Genomic DNA, 18250 nt, shown 5'->3' on the forward strand with positions numbered 1-18250 from the left:
CACGGTAGTGTTTGGTAGGAGCTGGGGAGAGGGGTAGTTGGGAGTGACTGTGCTAATAGGTACAGGGTTTCTTTTTGGGGTGGTGCAAATGTTCTGGAATTGAATAGTGGTGCTTGATATACAATTTTGTGAATATACTAAAAGCCACTGAATTATCCACTTTAAATCGGTGAACTTTATTGTATATGAATTATATCTCACTAACGTTATTTTGTTTAAATCAAAAACAAAAACTAAAAAACATTTGAGAATCAGGTAAAGACACACCAATGTATTTTCAGCTACTTCTCTGCCATGAGAATATGGAGTGGGTTTGAATTCAGGGACGTTCTTTTCCCAAGGGACTGCCTTACTTCAGAATGGTTGCTAAGAGAATTTCTCTAGGGACTTTATACTTTCGTCCTTGAAAAACAAAAAGAAGAAAGAAATGTTCTCTCTTAGTTTAAAAGCCAATCCTGTAACACAGCAGCTATCTGCAGCACAACGTACATCTCCAAGTCCCTGACAGCCAGGACAATGCCTTATTTACAATAAATCAACCCCAAAGAATGGGCCCATTGCCAAGACCTTCAGATGCATAGCAAACAAAAACTGGCTTGGTTCTGAGTTCAACACAGTTGTACATGTTCTTGTGTTTGAATTCAAGGTCACTCTGTTCTGTTAAGGGGAAGCCACCTGCATTCTAAGAAGATTCTGCTCTATGCTATCCAAAAATCTAAACAATTACAGAAATAATAGACTTTCGGAATCCAAAGGAACCATACAGGTCATCTTCTGAGCAAGTAAGGCTGATTACAAATGAGAAAACAATGGTCAGGAAATCTGAACCTTATCATTTAGTTATTGAAGCTTGATTCTTCTTAGCTCCCTAACCGTTCTGTAACTCATCGGTCCCCAGAGTTTTGTTCCCTTCCTTACTATTTTTCAGCTCCTCCCCCTACTTCCTTCCCTTACTGCTATCGCCTTGGTCCAGGCCTTCATTTCCTCTTACTCAGAATCCTGCAACACTTTCCTAGCTGATCTCCTTGTCTTGAATCTCGAGCCTGTCCAATCCATCCTCCACCTTCCTTCCAGCCATCTTCCAGAAACACAGATCTGATCATGTCATTCTCTGGTTCATTTGCATTCTTGTTGCCTTAAAGATCAAGGTCAGATTCCTTAGCAAGTCACCCATGGCCCTCCATGGTCTGGCCCAGTGCTTAGCACATGCGAAAGGATCAGAAACATTGGTTGGCTGAATAACATGAACAGAAAGTGGCACGTGTGGCTGGAATATCTTGAGGAGTGAAAGCATCATAGGAGATGAGGTGGGAGAAATAAATCGGGGCCTGCTCTCAAGGTGAGGAGCCTGAATTTTATTCCACTGCCATGGTCATCCAATGGAACCGGTAGAACCCAGTTCTCAAGAATTTCCTTAGAATTTTTACTACCATCTGGTGATGGGAGTGGAGGCATAATTAAGGCAGAGTTCAGAGACTGGTCGCAGGTCCTATAATGAGTAGGTGGAGGATGGGATGGGGATAGAGGAGCCACCCACTTACTGCTGGGCCATGCTGTGGTCCACAGAAGCCACAGACACATGGATCAGAGCAGAACCAGCCCCAGGTACAAGGCTGATGGGTCCTCTACTTTTCCTTCCAACTCAAGGGTTCTGAGTCTAGTATTCCACCCACAAACTTAAAAATACGATTCCAGGACCACAGTATTTAAAATCCAGAGAGGAACATGCTGTTTTAGATGCCCCAAATAGTGAAACGACCATGGTCTTTGGAAACATGCGATGGGCTGACACTGGCCAAACTGTCCAAAGTTTCTGAGCCTCAGTTCCACCATCTGTGAAAGCAGGATGGTTAATACCGAGCATTTGGCCTGTCTCTAAGTGTGGCCACCTGTGTCAGATTCACTTGGCCCTCTCGTTTAAGATGCTTTTATCAGCCCCATCTCTTTCAGGATTTGTGAGGGTGGGGGAAGGACCTGCATTTTCATTACATCCCCATTGATTCTAATGTACCTGAACATTTGAGAACCTCCTGTTTATGTCATAGGGTGCCTGTGAGGATTAAATGAAATATGAACTTGGGTACCTGGGATGTAATGGACAGGTAATTTCCCTCTCTCTTCTCATACATGCTGAGAGCTGGCCCAAGGGAAGACATGCTTATTTTTTTCTGATGCTTTTAATTCCATGTCCTACCTCTGAGAACACAAAACAACACTATCGGGATCACCAGAGGGCTCCTTCTACCACCTTCCTTTTTCCATAGTCCATCACGATCTGTGGGTAGAGGCCATGGCCAGAGGGTGGGACATCCTGGCTTGCAGGAGTGGCCCATTACAACACTGGCTCCCCCTCTTCTTCAGCCCACTGATCCTGCTCAGACCTTGATCAGATCTTCCCCTTATCAGCTCCTTATCCACTGTCTATCTGGTAAACTTGGCTGCGCATTGGAATCATCTGGCGAGCTTTAAAAAATACTGATTCTTGGGTCCCATCCCCAGAGGCTCTGATTTAATTAGCCTGGGGTGTGGCCTGGGCACTGGAATTTTTTAAGCTCCCAGGAGACTCTAATGTGCAGCCCAGGCTGGGAATCACTGCCCTGAAGGAAGTCCTCCAGGAAATGGACAAAGCCACAGACACAAACACAGACCCACGGGAGGGAGGGCCAGCCACGTCCGAGCCTTCAGTTGAGACACCACTTGCCTGAAGAATGGAAAAGAGACGATTGATTCATAAAACCTCCAGGTCGCCACAAGATCGATCCTGTTGGGGTTGGTAGCATAATACCTCCAGGCAGCCTGGGAGAGGAAAGAAGGGGCAAGAAGACCTGGTTCACCTCAAACTTTCACACATGATCCCCTGACATGAAAACATTTTTAGGCGCTTGACTTCTGTGAGTTTGAATATGCAGTGAGCCAAACTCCAGAAATGCAGAGCATGTTGGCTTTGTGTAGCTCCTTTGGGAAGAAAACCTTCCTTGACTCCATCATCTGGGAACCCTGCTTCTGAGCTGTGATTGGTGGTGAGGGATGAGGGTGTGGGTACTGTGAATTGGGAGTGGAGGGAGAAAGGGTATAAAATCCCTGAAAGGGTCAGGAACTACACTTACGGGAAGGTTCCCTGAGAATTCTCAAAGAGGTGGGAAAACAAGCATGATCTTTTTGTACCACTTCCAGGTGCAAGAGAGAGCCTAGAAGGTGAGGTTTTGATAACAGACTGGAAGCTTGAAGATACTGTGATGGTTTGGGGGGAATATGGGCCTGACTCAGAGACTGGGACTGGCCTAGAAACTCAATGTATAGGGCCACATCACGTACCACCCTGTGCCAGACACACAGACCCACAGAGATACTCACACCACTACACATTTTCACAAGTGGGTGGTCATGCACATTCAGCTCTGTGTTGCTATAGCTACACAGGAACTCTACTTTGCTATTCTCTGCGTTCCCAAGGGCCCCACAAACCCAGGAAGCAGGAACTCCTCTGAAGTACAGGAGGGAAGAGTTTTGCCTTTCTTACTACCTCTCGCTATGCTTCCAACCACCTGCCCACGGGAGGGGGAGTGATCTAAGACATGGGGGGATGGCAGGCACCTGACTTTCACTGGTCCAGGCTGTCTGTTGGGCAGGACAAATGGGCAGAATGTTTCAATACTTTGTGCACGTAAGGCATTTTTTTCCCTCTCTTGGCATCTGGGCTTGCTATCCCTGGCAGATGTGAGGTGGCCATAATTCTCTTGGAGCTGATTGGCAAAGCACCTGCACAGAAGTTGACTCTCCTCTGTGTGTCCCAAGGTCAAGAGTGGGGTGAGAAGTAGTAGAAGAAGGAAGCCTATGATGGCCCCAAGTCTAAGCTAAATCTTCTAATCCAACATCACCAGCAAAAAAGCTGTTGTGTTGATCCCTGTCTGGGTTCTGTGTCTATTTCTTGGTCAGTTTAGAACTTTAATGGGAAAGTGATGGGACTGTCACTTTTGGTACACACACAGGTCATATAGATAACTAAGGAAAAACCCACAGTCACCTGCAAGTAAGCATGTGTGAGCAAGTCTGCTCCTGCTTGGGCTCATATAGACACACTTTGGGGTCTTGCATGAGCATGCCCGCCTATGCCAGGGGACACATAGACACACTTGGGGAACTTGGGTCCCATCACAATTCACAAGCAAGTCCACTCCTGCCCTGGCACAAACAGACCACTTGGGGATCTTGAACAAGCATGTTTGCCTATGCCAAAGGACACACAGACACACTTGGGGATCTTAAATGAGCATGCCAGCTCCTGCCCAGGCACATGCAGACATCCTCGGGATCTTGAATAGGCATGCCTGGTTTTGCCTGGGCACATGGAGACATAGCTGGGATGTTAAGCCAGCAAGCCTGCTTCTGCCTAGGCATGCAGACACACTTGGGATCTTGAATGGGCATGCCTGCTCCTGCCTAGGCACACAAACACACTGGGGATCTTGAATGGGCATGCCTGCTCCTGCCTAGGCACAGACACACTGGGGATCTTGAACGGGCATGCCTGCTCCCACCTAAGCACATGGACACACTTGAGATCTTGAACCGGCATACCCACTCCTGCCTAGGCACACAGAGACACACACAGGGACCCTGGGGTGCATCCAGTTCAACCCTGGTGGCGAGCCAGGGCAGACAGACCTGAATAAGCTCGGCAGCCGGCTTCCTCCTTTTCTCAAAGTGCTTCTGGCGGTGCTGCTCCTGCACCTTGAGTGCCAGCCCGGACCCCAGGATGCCCTAGTGGGAGAAGTCGGAGAGTTCAGATGGGAAGAAGTGGGGAGCTCCTCCCTTCCTTCTCGAGGGAGAAGGGAGCTGGTGAAGTGGAGTAGGCCTTGAAGTCAGGAAGCCCCTGGGTTCCAATCGTGACTCTGCCACTGGCCAGCTGGCCCTGGGCAAGTCTCTTATCCTTAAAGCATCCTAGCTTCTGCATTGGGAAGTGGGATCCCAGTAACGATCTCATAAAATCATTATTAAGAAAAAAGCGAGATAAGGTATGGAAAATGCCTAGCAAGGGGTCTGGCACAGAGTAGGTGCCCAGGAATGTTAACTGAATTTTTTAAATATTTTGGCTGCGTGACTGTCACTTGAGTTTTGCTCTAGCCGGAATTTTCCAAAATTGTGATCTGTTTTGACATTCAGGTCACACTTGCATAGGGATTAAAGAGTTAGAGGCACACACTTTTCAAGCTGAAAGAACCCAGAGAGCATGTAACACTCCTACCACCTCTCACCTGCTTTACAGATGAGGAAACTGAGGTTCAGAAAAGTCAGATACCCAAGGCCAAATAGCTCATAAGGAATAGACAGGGCAGGGCCGCCCATGCAGAGAGAACATCCCCAGCAGAAGCACAGAAGATGGAGGGGAGGCAGAGAGACTGTTATTCAAGAAGGTTCTCTTCTTGCTTGGTGTGATCAAGAGCAGATTTTAGTACCAGCCCAACCTGGAATGAATTCCTGATTCCACAACCCAATAGCCACATGACTATGGGAAATTTAGTAACCTACTTAAGCGTCTGGTTTTCTTATTTGGAAAATGGAGATGAATACACTATTGAACTCATCGTGTTGTTGTGAAGATGAAATGCATAATATTTGTAAAGCATTTGGCCTGATACCAGTGCACAGTGAGTTCAACAAAAGACATCGGTTATGTTGTTATTATTACATTTCTCGGCTCTGGGCTTTGGAGAAGTTACTGTAATGCCCAAGACACCTTGCTCTTTAGGGAAGTGCATTTTTTTACACAAACTAGTAAATGATGGGGCAAGGAAGGGAGTTCACGTACAGGAAGGGCCTACTATGTGCAAGGCACTGGGAACACAAGTCACCAGCTCCTGTGGGAGGTAGACATGAAAGCATGCAACCCCAGCAATGGGCCAGAAATGTCTTTATGGAGCTATGTTCAGAGATGGTGGTGGTTGTGTGCCGTTGAGTCAATTCTGACTCATAGTGACACCAAATGACAGAGTAGAACTGCCCATAGGGTTTCCTACTGTAATCTTTATGATCACTAGGTCTTTTCTCCCATGGAGTGGCTAGGTGAGTTCCAACAGCCAAGCTTTTGGTTAGCAGCCAAGTGCTTAACCATTGCACCACCAGGGCTCCTTACATGTCCAGAGGAGGGAGGGACTACCTTGCCCAAAGAAGGTAACACTGAAACTGGGTCTTGGAAGAGGAGAAGAAGATGTTGGCCAGGCAGCATGGAGGAAGGCTTGTTCCTGGAGAAGGGAACTGCACAGGCACCTGGCTATTCAGGATGGCTATTGAGTTGATAGGCTGGAACAGAGGGTGTGAAAGGATGGATATGGGGTGGGAGATGAGGCTGGAAAGTTGAGTTGGGGCCATGCAGGGAGGGCTCTTCCATGCCACTCAAGAGAACATTAAAGGTACTTACCGCTGGAAGGGCAAAAAAGGAAACACCAATTAAGGAAAAGGTGGCTGCAATCAGACGGCCCTCCCATGTTTTGGGCGTCTTGTCTCCATAACCAATGGTGGCCAGTGTGATCTGAAGAGAGAAGAGTTCAGACATGGCTTTTTTCAGGGAGAGTGATGTCAGTGGCATGTCAACTGAGCTCAGTCTACAGCCCTTTGTCCCAACTTGGATGCTGCTCCCATTTAAAACAGGGCTCCCACAGGGGAAAAGGGACCAAATACCAAGTCATTTATATGGGAATCTTGGAACCACAACCTGTTTACAAGTCAAGGACTTCCTACCTATAGTCAATCAGTAAACAAATATTTCAATAATTGCAAACGTGTACATGTATTTAGGTGTATGTTTATTTGTATAGGTGTGATTTTATGTATGGCCATGCTTCCAAATACATGTATGTTTGGGAGTGTATTTGTATGTATTATGTCTGTGTGGAAACCCTGGTGGCATAGTGGTTAAGTGCTATGGCCACTAACCAAAGGATTGGCAGTTTGAATCCGCCAGGCGCTCCTTGGAAACTCTGTGGGGCAGGGTCGCTATGAGTCGGAATCGACTCGACGGCACTGGGTTTATGTCTATGTGTGTGCATGCATCTATCAGTCTAATGTCTGCACATGTATACGTTCTTGTGCATTGTATAGTCCTGTGGGTGTTTACAGGTGTATGTTATCAGTACACATGCACTTAGGAGTATGTATCTGCATGTGAAAAGCAGGATAAGATTGTGGCCTCTGGAGCCTGGCTGCCTGAGTTCAAATCCCACTCTACCATTTACTGGCTGAGAAATCTTGAATTAGTTACTTAACCTCTTCAAATCTCAGTTTCTCCATTTGTAAAAAGGAGATAAAGATGGGAGTTGTTTGACTCTAAAATATGTTAATATAAAGTGCTTAGAGCAGTACCCCCAGTACACTTAAACAAGCCTTCAATAAATGCTGGCTTTGGTCCCGTGGGTCTGGGGCTGTGCATAGTCTAGGCATGCAGGTCTAGCCCAGGCATGTCTACAAGTCTATGTGCACACGTGTGTATCTGACACTGTGTCAGTTTGCATATGCATGTCTCTGTTGTTGTTGTTAGCTGCTGTTGAAAAGGCTGTGACTCATGGCGACATTATGTACAATGGAATGAAACATTGCCTGGTCCTGTACCATCTCCATGACTGTTGGTAGGTCTGAGCCCGTTGTTGCATGGCTCAGCCCATGGTAACAGCCTGTAACTAGTGAGGCAAAGTCTCCAAGGGACCATGGAACTGGACTGTTCCAAGCCCTGTCTTTTTGTAAACACTGTGGAAAAGCCCATTCCAGGTGCATGCCCCACTGGGGGGAATTTCTGGCCGCAGGCTCAGAGACGGGGGGGGCAGAGCTCTCACTGTGATTTTGGGCAGCTGAGCAGAAGGCAGCTGTCTGAGTAAGCATGCCCATGCTCCTCTCACCGCCTCTCTCTGCTCCAACAGGCAATCCACAAGGTCAACCTCCAAGGTGGGGACTCACCAGGCCCCACCAGAGGGCATCTGCATAGGTCTCGAACTCCTCTTTCATCTCTTCTCCCTGTGCATCCACCTCAGGCACGTCTTTCTCGACCAGGTAGACAAGAAATGAAGAAAGGATGAGTGTGAGGAACCCGATGTACCAGGCGGTGATGAGCTCCTGGAAGAGGAAGGGGTGGACGAGGGAGGTCGTGGTCAGTGGGCAGCCATGGGGGGCCAGTGGGATATGGACACACTTGAGTGGAGCCCAGGTTTCTCCTTCCCCAGCTCTGTGACTCTGAACAAGTTACTCAACTTCTCTGAGCTTCATTTCCCATCACTGTAAAATGGAATCAGCAATACTGTCATTATACCCATTGCTAATTCTTATTACATGGTAACTGACACCACCCGTGTGGGATTCTAGAAGAAGAGGAAAGTTTCTGCCTCAGGGTGGCCTCGAGATCACAGCTCAAGAGGCTTCCAGGGGAGGAACTGGCCACTGACCCTCAGACTAGGCTCAGGACTCAAGTAGCCCCATTGCTTCGGAGTTGATTCTGGCTCATAGCAACCCTACAGGACAGGGTAGAACTGCCCCATGGGGTGTCCAAGGCTGTGATCTTTGCAGAAGCATACCGCCATGTCTTTCTCCTGCAGAGTGGCTGGTGGGTTCGAACTGCTGACCTTTCCGTTAGCAGCTGAGTGCTTAACCACTGTGCCACCAGGACTAGATTCTATGTAGAATGGAGCAGAGCAAAGAGGCTAAAACTAGGGAGAGCTAGTGTGGCAGAACGGACAGTGCTATGGACCCAGCCCTGCCAACAACTTCTTGTGTGACCCCGGGCAAATTATCACCATGCCTTGCCTTAGTTTCCCTATTTTTAAAATGAAGGGACAGGCCTACAGCGTTTCTGAAAGTGTGGCGTGTCTATCACTGGGTGGAGGCAGATAAACAGTTTTCATTTTAAATTAGTGTCATATTAACATAAATCATATTAAAAATAAATATAGCTAACACATGAAAGCTGTGGTTTCGTGGATATCGTCACATGACAGGCAGGGATATACGACTAAGTAAACAGGAGTGAGTTCATTTGAAGAAAATGTGAAGCGATTCCAAGGACGGTACAGAGATACGGCAAAGATCAGCAACTCACTGATGTTTCCAAACCCTGCTGGGGACGATCCCAAAGGCCTCAGCCTTCTTTTTTGCTCTCTTTTGATCCCGATTTCAAGGTTTTGCAGCAAGAGGAACTGTGCTGAGTCTCAGGTAGGTAGGGCGGGAGAACCTCGCGGGTACCGAAGGTTGAGCCTGTCACGCTGGCTGAGTCCTCCCAGAGAGCAAGGCTGCTGGGCTTCACCTCTCTGTCAGTGGCAGTCAGCTGGCCCCCCGGGGCAATGGCATCTCCCTGTCTTCCCTGCTGTCTTTGCTCACTTTGCTCCTGCTGCCTGGACTGCCCTTTCCTGATAGGACCAACCAGAGAGCATCAAGTCATCTTCAGGCACATGTCACCTCCATTACGAAATCATTCTTGATGTCTGCATCCCCAGCCAGAGCTAGAGTTCACCTCCATTTCCTTGACACCTTCACGATTTTCCAAACAAAAAACCAGCTGCCATCAAGTCAACTCGGACTCACGATGACCCCACGTGCTTCAGAGTAAACTGTGCTCTACCAGGCCTGTCTTCTGAGGTACCTCTGGGTAGACTGGAACCTCCACCCTTTTGGCTACCGGCAAGCATGTTAACCATCTCAACTACCCAGGGACTGTCTTTCCTAGACAGAGCAGATTGCCCCAGTAAAAAGTACAGCCTAGAAAACCCTATGAGGTCAGCTCTACTCTGTCACGTGGGGTGGCTATGAGTCCAGGTCAACTGAATATCACCTAACAATAATCTGTATGGAAGCAGTTTGCCAGGCCTTACTTCCCTCTAGCTTTGGAGTGGGTTCAGACTGTCAACCTTTAGGTTAGCAGAGAATTTCAAACCACTTGTGCCACCCAGGGACCTCTGTTAGTTTATTAAGAGAGGATAGGATAGTTGCCAATGTGGAGACCAAGTGTGTACCAACTCTGTGCTTTGAAGTAATTTAAAAGGCTGTTCATGGTAACTCTGACCTTACAGTTTTCACAATGGGTTTGTGGAAGAGCCTGCTGCCGACCCTCCATATCCACAGGCTCCCCGACATGCCTGAGCCTCCCTTACAGTCAGGTTGGGCTGCTTGAGAAGACAATGTACAGTATTATAATGACATGTGCAAGGACCTAGAGATAGAAAACCAAAAGGGAAGAACACACTTGGTATTTCTCAAGTTGAAAGAAATGAAGAAAAAACTCAAGCTTTGAGTTGCAATACTGAAGGATTCTATGGGGAAAATATTAAATAACACAGGAAGCATCAAAAGAAGATGGAAGGAATACACAGAGTCACTGTACCAAAAAAAGTCATCAACATTCAACCATTTCAGGAGGTACCATATGATCAAAAACCAATAGTACTGAAGGAAGAGGTCCAAGCTGCCCTGACAGCACTGGCGAAAAACAAGGTTCCAGGAATTGACTGAATACCAACTGAGATGTTTCAACAAACAGATGAGCCCTGCAAGTGCTGACTTATCTATGCCAAGAACTTTGGAAGACAGCTACCTGGCCAACTGACTCGAAGAGATCCATTCCAAAAAAAGGCAATCCAAGAGAATGCGGAAGTTAATTATTAATATCACACACAAGTAAAATTTTGCTAAAGATAATTCAAAAGTGGTTGCAGCGGTACATCAAAAGGCAACTGCCAGAACTTCAAGCCAGACTCAGAAGAGGATGTGGAACCAGGGATATCATTGCTGATGTCAGATGGATCCTGGCTGAAAGCAGAGAATACCAGAGAGATGTCTACCTGTGTTTTATTGACTATGCAAAGGCATCCGACTGTGTGGATCGTAGCAAATTATGGATAACATTACGAAGAATGGAATTCCAGAGCACTTAATTGTGCTCATGCAGAACCTATACATAGACCAAGAGGGAGTTGTTCTAACAGAACAAGGGGGTACTGTGTGGTTTAAAGCCAAGAAAGGTGTGCATCAGGGTTGTATGCTTTCACCATACTTATTAAATCTGCATGCTGAGCAAATAATATGAGAAGCTGAACTACATAAAGAAGAACTCAGTATCAGGATTGGAGGAAGACTCATTAACAACCTGTGATATGCACATGACACAATCTTGTTTGCTGAAAGTGAAGAAGGCTTGAAGCACTTAGATGAAAATCAAAGACCACTGCCTTCAGTATGGATTACACCTCAACATAAAGAAAACAAAAATCCTCACAACTGGACCAATAAGCAACATCATGATAAATGGAGAAAAGGTTGAAGTTGTCAAGGATTTCATTTGACTTGGATCCACAATCAGTGACCATGGAAGCAGCAGTCAAGAAATCAAACAACACATTGCACTGGGCAAATCTGCTACAAAAGACGTCTTTAACGTGTTAAAAAGCAAAGATGTTACTTTAAGGACTAAGGTGCGTCTGACCCAAGCCACGGTGTTTTCAATGACCTCATATGCATGGGAAAGCTGGACAATGAATAAGGAAGACAGAAGAACTGATGCCTTTGAATGGTGGTGTTGGTGAAGAACACTGAATATACCACGGACTGCCAGAAGAAAGAACAAATCTGTCTTGGAAGAAGTGCATCCAAAATGCTCATTAGAAGCAAGGCTGGTGAGACTTTGTCTCATACAGTTTGGACATGTTATCAGGAGGGGGCAGTCCCTGGAGAAGGACATCATGCTTGATAAAGTAGAGGGTCAGCAGAAAAGAGGAAGACTCTCAACGAGATGGATGAAGACAGCAGCTGAAACAATGGGCTCAAGCATAACAATGATTGAGAGGGTGGTGCAGGACCAGACCATGTCTCATTCTGTTGTACACAGGCCTGGTATGAGTCAGAACGAACCTGACAGCCCCTAACGACAACAATAACATGCAGGAGACCTAGGTTCCATTGCCGGCCAGCGCAGCTCATGTGCAGACACCACCTACCTGTCAGTGGAGGCTTGCATGTTGCTACGATGCTGAACAGTTTTCAACAGAGCTTCCAGACTAAGACAGGCTAGGAAGAAAGGCCTGGCGATTGACTTTCAAAAACCAGCCATTGAAAACTCACAATGGTCTGATGCCCAACCGACCATGGGGATGGTGCTGGACTGGGCAGCTTTTCTGTTGTTTGTGAGGTCCTCATGAGTTGGGGTGACTTGCAACAGTAGGCTGGCCACTCAGTTGGGCCCCACAGCAGCATCAGCATCACCTGGGAGCTTGGGAGCAATGCAGAATCTCAGAGCACACCCCAGACTTGTTGGGTCAGGATCTGCACTTCAACAGGATGCCCAAGAGATTCCTGTTCCCAATGGAGTTTGAGAAGCAGTGGTCTGTAGTTTCTCAGCACACAGCTCACCCTCTGAGCCCAGCCTCCAAAGCTCCTGCTCTGCTACACCCCGTCATTTCCCCAGAGAGCCCTCCATTTGTCTCTCTCGCTCTCTCTGGATTTATGATGTGCACAGGCACCTCCCACTGGATCCCGCAGCTCAACCCTGCATTAGGCGGTATGCCAGCAGCAGCATCACGACTCTTTGAGAGGTTTACCAGATGGTCAACACCATGCATTGTGGCAAATCTGGTGGGTGGGCTATAGTGTTATACAGAAAAGAAATTCAAATTCAATACTTCTGGGATGGATTCCAAGGAGTCTTGGTTGTACAGTGGTTGAAGCCCTGGGGCTGCTAACGGAAAGATCATTGGTTCAAACCCACCAGCCACTCTACGGAAGAAAGATGTGGCAGTCTGCTCTGTGAAGATTACAGCCTTGGAGCCCTGTGGAGCAGTTCTACTCGGGCCTATGGAGTCATTATGAGTCAGAATCGACTCAATGGCAGTGGGTTTTGTGGAATTTGGAATGTACTCCACAAATCCGCTTGCTTACTAAACACCCCAGACAAAGTTGATGTTAAGAAACACCATCAGCTGACTAAATAATAATAGCTAACATTCATGGGGAGTCTCTGGATGGTGCAAACTGTTAAAGCACTCTGCTGCTAACTGAAAGGTTGGAGGTTCGAGTCCCCTCAGCAGCAGCTCAGAAGAAAGGCCTGGCTATCTGCTTCCAATAAAACCCTATGGAGCACAGTTCTACTCTGACGCATATGGGGTCTCCATGAGTCGGCTTCGACTTGACAACAACTGGGCCTGGTAACATGCACGGAGCACTTTATACGGACTAGGCACCGTGCTCCATCCAAATTATCACAGCAACCATGTCAAATACCCCCTACTAAGGTTGAGGAAACAGAGGCTCAGAGAAGTAACTTGTCTCAGCTCTTGCAGTTAGTAAACGGGAAAGCTAGACTCCAACCCAGGCGAGTGCTCCAGTCCTTAACTCCTAACACGCCTGTCCCCTGAAGTGACTGGCCAGCTCCCTTCTGGAGATGTGTTCAGCAGGGGGCCCTTGGGGGAGGTGGGGTGTAGAGTTGGTAAGCACTTTCTCTCTCTGCCTTCAGTCTCGGTTGAACCCAGCCTCCCCACAGACACGTGGTTTTGTCTCAGAGTTCTGCCCACCTGGCCTCAACCATCTTTTCTCAGGGATTCCATCGCAAACATTCAAATGTCGCCAGTAATTACATGGTAATACTCAGCAGACACTGGGAATCTATTCTTAACCAAGGGAACACAGGATGAGGACCCAAGCCAGCCATTTTTAGCTTCAGTTTCCACAGAAGCTGTGAATCATCTCTGTTCCGTCGGTACAAGGCAATGGCTGAGCCCAGGAAGATGTTGTTAATATGTCTTCCGATGAAGGAGAAACAGAAGGTCAAGAGCAGGAAAGAGCTCTGGAAAGAAAGCTCTGACATCAACGGTTCTGTGGTCAGAGGCTGCACAGGCAGGAAGAAAATGTTTATGGCAAGAAACTGGATTCGAAGGTGAGCGACTGTTGAGTCAATTCCGGCTCGTAGTGGCTCTATAGGAAGGAGTGGGACTGTCCCACAGGGTTTCCAAAGCTGTAAATCCTAACGCACGCAGGCTGCCACGTCTTTTTGCAGAGCTGCTGGTGGTTTCGAACCACCGACCCTTTGGTTAGTAGCCGAGTGCTTTAACCACTGCACCACCAGGGCTTAGAGAGACTCCCAGGTGGTTTAAATTGTTATTTAATTTTACATATTTACTTGTGTGGTTTGTGAAGAAGAGCATATTTAGTACCATAAACCCCAGTGTTAATGAGCACCTACTGTTCACCAGGCACTTAAACGCACTTTTTCTCTTGTGAGCAGCCAGGAAGGTGCACATTTTACCACTGAGGAAACTCGTGAAAACTCAACAGCCTCCTTACGGTCTTTCAGCCAGAAGGTGATAGGGCCTGGCTCCTGAGCGCATCTTCACTCTACTAAGAGGTACAATCTCACAGGAAACTGCCCCGAACACATCTGAGTGTGGATCCCCAGATGTGAGAACCCTGCAGTGGTGGGGGACGTTTCGGGGTTGTCCAGTTGGTGGTGGCATAGAAAAGGTAACACTTCTAAGGAAAACTCTGAGTTCCCAAAGGTCAAATTGCCCCCAGGCTCACTGCCTTCGGTCCAGTTCCCTAGAAGCGGAACCTGAGGCAAGGGTTTCCAAAACCCCAAAAGATCCATTGCCGATTTGTTGATTTCCACTCATAGTAGCTTTGTAGAACAAAGTGGAACTGCCCCATAGGGTTTCTAAGGCTGTAAATCTTTACAGAGGCAGACGGCCACATCTTTCTCCCAAGGAGTAGTTGGCAAGCTCAAACTGCCAAACTTTTTGGTGAGCAGCCGAGCACTTAACCACTGCACAAACAGAGCTCCTATAGGCAAGGGTTTAGGTCCATGTAATTTATTTGCATATGATTTCTGAGGTGTGATCTCAGGAGAGAGAGTGAGGAAAGCCAGGTAGAGCAAAGCAATGAGGTGGTCTTAGCTGGAGTCTTCTGTAGCCTGATCCTGGTGGAGCTCTGGAGTGGGCATTGTACCATGAATCAAGGCATCCTGTTAGCCATTGGCCATGGGCTTCCCTGGTGTTGGGGGAGAAAGTGGGGCAACATAATCTCCCAGTCAAGGCATTTCTCATTGTGCTCAGGGCAATTCTTCAGGGAAGGGGGCAGCTGGGAGTTTTAGCAGCCAACATTCGTAGCAGCTGGGGGGTAGTGCGCCTTCTCAATAAAGGGGATCTTGGTGGGACACTGGCACCACCCACAACATCCACCAAAGTTGGCACAAGAAGATACTCTCTTGGGTGAGGATGCAGCCACCCCACAGCCCTGACTTTATGGCTCTGAGGAACACCTCGAGGCAAGGGGAGGGGTCCCCTCTCTCTGACTTCTCCTGCACTGGACTCTGAGCGGTGCTGTCTGTCTGAGCTGAGATGCAGGATTTTCCTCCATCTCTCCAGGGTCCAGCTAAGGCAGGAAAGTTAAAGCAGAGTTGTTCCAGAGGCTCGGGGTTAACAACAGGAAGAAACACAGAAAGTACCATGAATTTAGATAAAATGGGTCTGGTTGCCTGGGTTTCCACACCCACTCAGCCGCGTGGGACTCTGGGAAGAGACAGGACTGAATCCCTGGGCTCCTAGCTCCCCATCTGCCTTGGAGAGGGACTACTGAGCATGGCCTCTGGAGCTGGGCTGCCTGGGTTCGGGTCCCACTTGGGCAGATGACTGCTTTTTTTCTGTCTGCTTCCTTATCAGAGCAACGACTAACAACAGTGTCTAACTCATGGGATGAGCTGGTCCCTGTCAAACACTGTAAATTCTAGGCTTTATGAAATAATGATAGCAATTACTTTTTTATTTTTACCAATTTATTTAATCTAACACCAGCCCTGTGAGGTAGGTCTTTTTTTAAAAAAGAGGAAAACAAGACCCAAAGGGGTTTAAAAAAAATTCCCCGAAGTCACACAGGTAGAGTTTGGATTCCAATCAGTGTGTCACTCAAACCCTTCCCTCCTGTCTCATGCTGCCTTGCATTAGCTTATTCCATCCTTTCAACAACGCAGACGCATACATATGATCCTCCCCGTTTTACAGATGAGGAAACTGAGGGTCAAAGAGGGTTGAGTGACTTGGCCAAAGTAGTTTGCATATGGTAGAGGAGGACTGGAGTCCAGAACACTTGCACACACTCCACCTTCTCTCTCTTCCTCCTCCTCCTCACGGTCCTCACTGTCATTGTCATCAGGGGTGGTGGAACCACCCCTCCTCTGGAGACATTGGAATGGAGGGTGCAGCGGAAGGGGACAGGCTGTGGGGAAGCCACGTGGCCGCCAGGATCGCCATGGCACTTACTTTGCTGTGCGCACAGATGGCGGAGCCCAGGAGCTTCCACGTGCCGCCCCGCCGGTCCATCCGCAGCATGCGCAGGATCTGCAGGAAGCGCAGGCTTCTCAGGGAGGTGGCCAGGACATTGCCCTGGTTTCCCACGGCAACCACCGGCACAGAGGCAATCAGCACAAAGATGTCTGGGAAAGAGGGCAGAGAGGGCGGTGGGGAGAGGGAAAGGTCAGGCGGAGGCAGTGGCGTCAGCATGGCACTGTCCGCGGGCAGGTGAGGTGTGCTAAGCCTTGCTGCCTTGGGTCTTTGTGCCAACGCACATGGTGAGTGTTCTTGTTCTCCAGAGACAGAGCAAAATGCAGACTCTGAAGGCGAGGGCCTCCCAAGGCCACGTGGAGGAAGTGGTCAGGGCCCCAGGCCCTCAGGATGGCCCTTGTGGTTCGCTCTCAGGTAGGAGGGGATTGGGGTGGCTCAGGCAGCAGAGGTGAGACGAGAAGCTCAACCATTGTTTTTATGCAGGCTTCCCCTAAAAGAAGGAGCCCTGGTAGCGCAGTGGTTAAAGTGCTTGGCTTCTAATTGAAAAGTCAGCAGTTCAAACCCACCAGCCACTCCTTGGGAGAAAAGACCTTGCAGTCTGCTCACGTAAAGTTTACAGCCTAGGAAACCCTATGGGGCAGTTCTAAAACACCCACTGTGGTCAAGTCAATTCTGACTCATAGCGACCCTATGGGACAGAGTAGGATTGGCTTATAGGGTTTCCAAGGAGAGGCTGGTGGATTTGAACTGTTGACCCTTTGGTTAGCAGCCAGGTTCTTAACTACTGCGCCACGGTGCAGTTCTACTCTTTCCTGTATGGTTGCTATGAGTCAGAATTGACTCCATGGCAATGTGTTTGGGTTTGGTCCCCTAAAAGGATCATGTGAGTCAGGGAGTTGGGTGCAGGTACTTTATTGGGAGACAATCCCAGGAAGGAGAGTGAGGGAGTGGGGAGGGGAAATGGAAAGAGAAAGTGTCACTGTAAGGGTGTCACCAAGGTCACTGCTGAGTCCTCTGAGCTGCCCACAGATGCCTCCAAAGACAGTCCACATGAAAGGCAGGAAGTTGGGACGTGCGTATCAGCTCCTGCCCCTACTGGTTGAAGGTCACTCAGGGGTGTTAATGCCCCACACTTCTGAGCCGCACTGGCCGAGTGACAGCCCTTAGCTTGAGAGGAGGCACTGCAGTAGGTTGCGGAAAGATGAGATGTCCACCTGTGACGTGGGACACTGGTACCATGGTGGGTGACCTCGAGTGGTCTACCACAGTCATGACTGAAATCAGAGGGGGGCCTAGGGCAGGGGACGCTTCTGCCAGGGCTAAGCTGGCTTCTGAAGTCAAATAGTAGTCTACTGTGGAAGACAGGATGACCTGGTCTCTTCTTAATTCCCTTCAATGGCACCCGATATCCATATGAATTATCTCCTCTCTACTGCAGAAGGTTAGTAGGTAAAAAGGACACCGTGGTTTAGTAAATTTGGGAAAAACACGAAGAGATTTCTCTATTGCAGGACTTCTCAGAGCCTTTAATATGTTAATATGCACCATGGCTCTCAACTATACAAATGAAGTTCAACCTTTCTCCAAAGAATTTAACCACAGACTTTTTTTTTGCAAGGCATCAGGATTCCAAGGAACACAATTAAAAGTTTAACTACAAGACAAAGTCAAAGCTCCTCGAAGGTCTCTGTGACCTGAGCGACCTTCTAGATGCATCTCTTGCCACCCCCTTCCCCCTTCAACTTTTACCCACTGGTTGGGAGAAGCATGTGTGGTTTGCTGAGCACAGAGGATACCTCCGTGCCTTTGCACATGCTGGTCTCTTAGTTTTGAATATGTTCCTCAATTTTTCTGCCTGACAATTCTTCCAAGAGGTGAGACAAATGCCACCTCCTCTGGGAAGTCCTCCTGGATTGCCCTTGAAAATAATTGCATCACCTGAACTCCCAATATACCTT

At 48.1% G+C, this 18250-nt stretch overlaps 1 protein-coding gene across 1 annotated transcript in view; it reads right to left on the bottom strand.

Annotated features, from left to right (window-relative positions):
* The window catches only part of KCNQ3 (potassium voltage-gated channel subfamily Q member 3), a 360642-nt gene that overhangs the window by 37014 nt on the left and 305378 nt on the right, over positions 1-18250 (bottom strand). Inside the window, exons 4-8 of the mRNA XM_003408187.4 lie at positions 16272-16444; positions 7948-8103; positions 6419-6529; positions 4666-4761; positions 2702-2796 (exon numbers count right to left, since the gene is read on the bottom strand). Of these exons, the coding sequence (XP_003408235.1) occupies positions 2702-2796; positions 4666-4761; positions 6419-6529; positions 7948-8103; positions 16272-16444 (631 nt within the window). The remainder of the gene's footprint in view (positions 1-2701; positions 2797-4665; positions 4762-6418; positions 6530-7947; positions 8104-16271; positions 16445-18250) is intronic.

This window comes from Loxodonta africana, chromosome 14, assembly GCF_030014295.1.
Source record: "Loxodonta africana isolate mLoxAfr1 chromosome 14, mLoxAfr1.hap2, whole genome shotgun sequence".
NCBI lineage: Eukaryota > Metazoa > Chordata > Mammalia > Proboscidea > Elephantidae > Loxodonta > Loxodonta africana.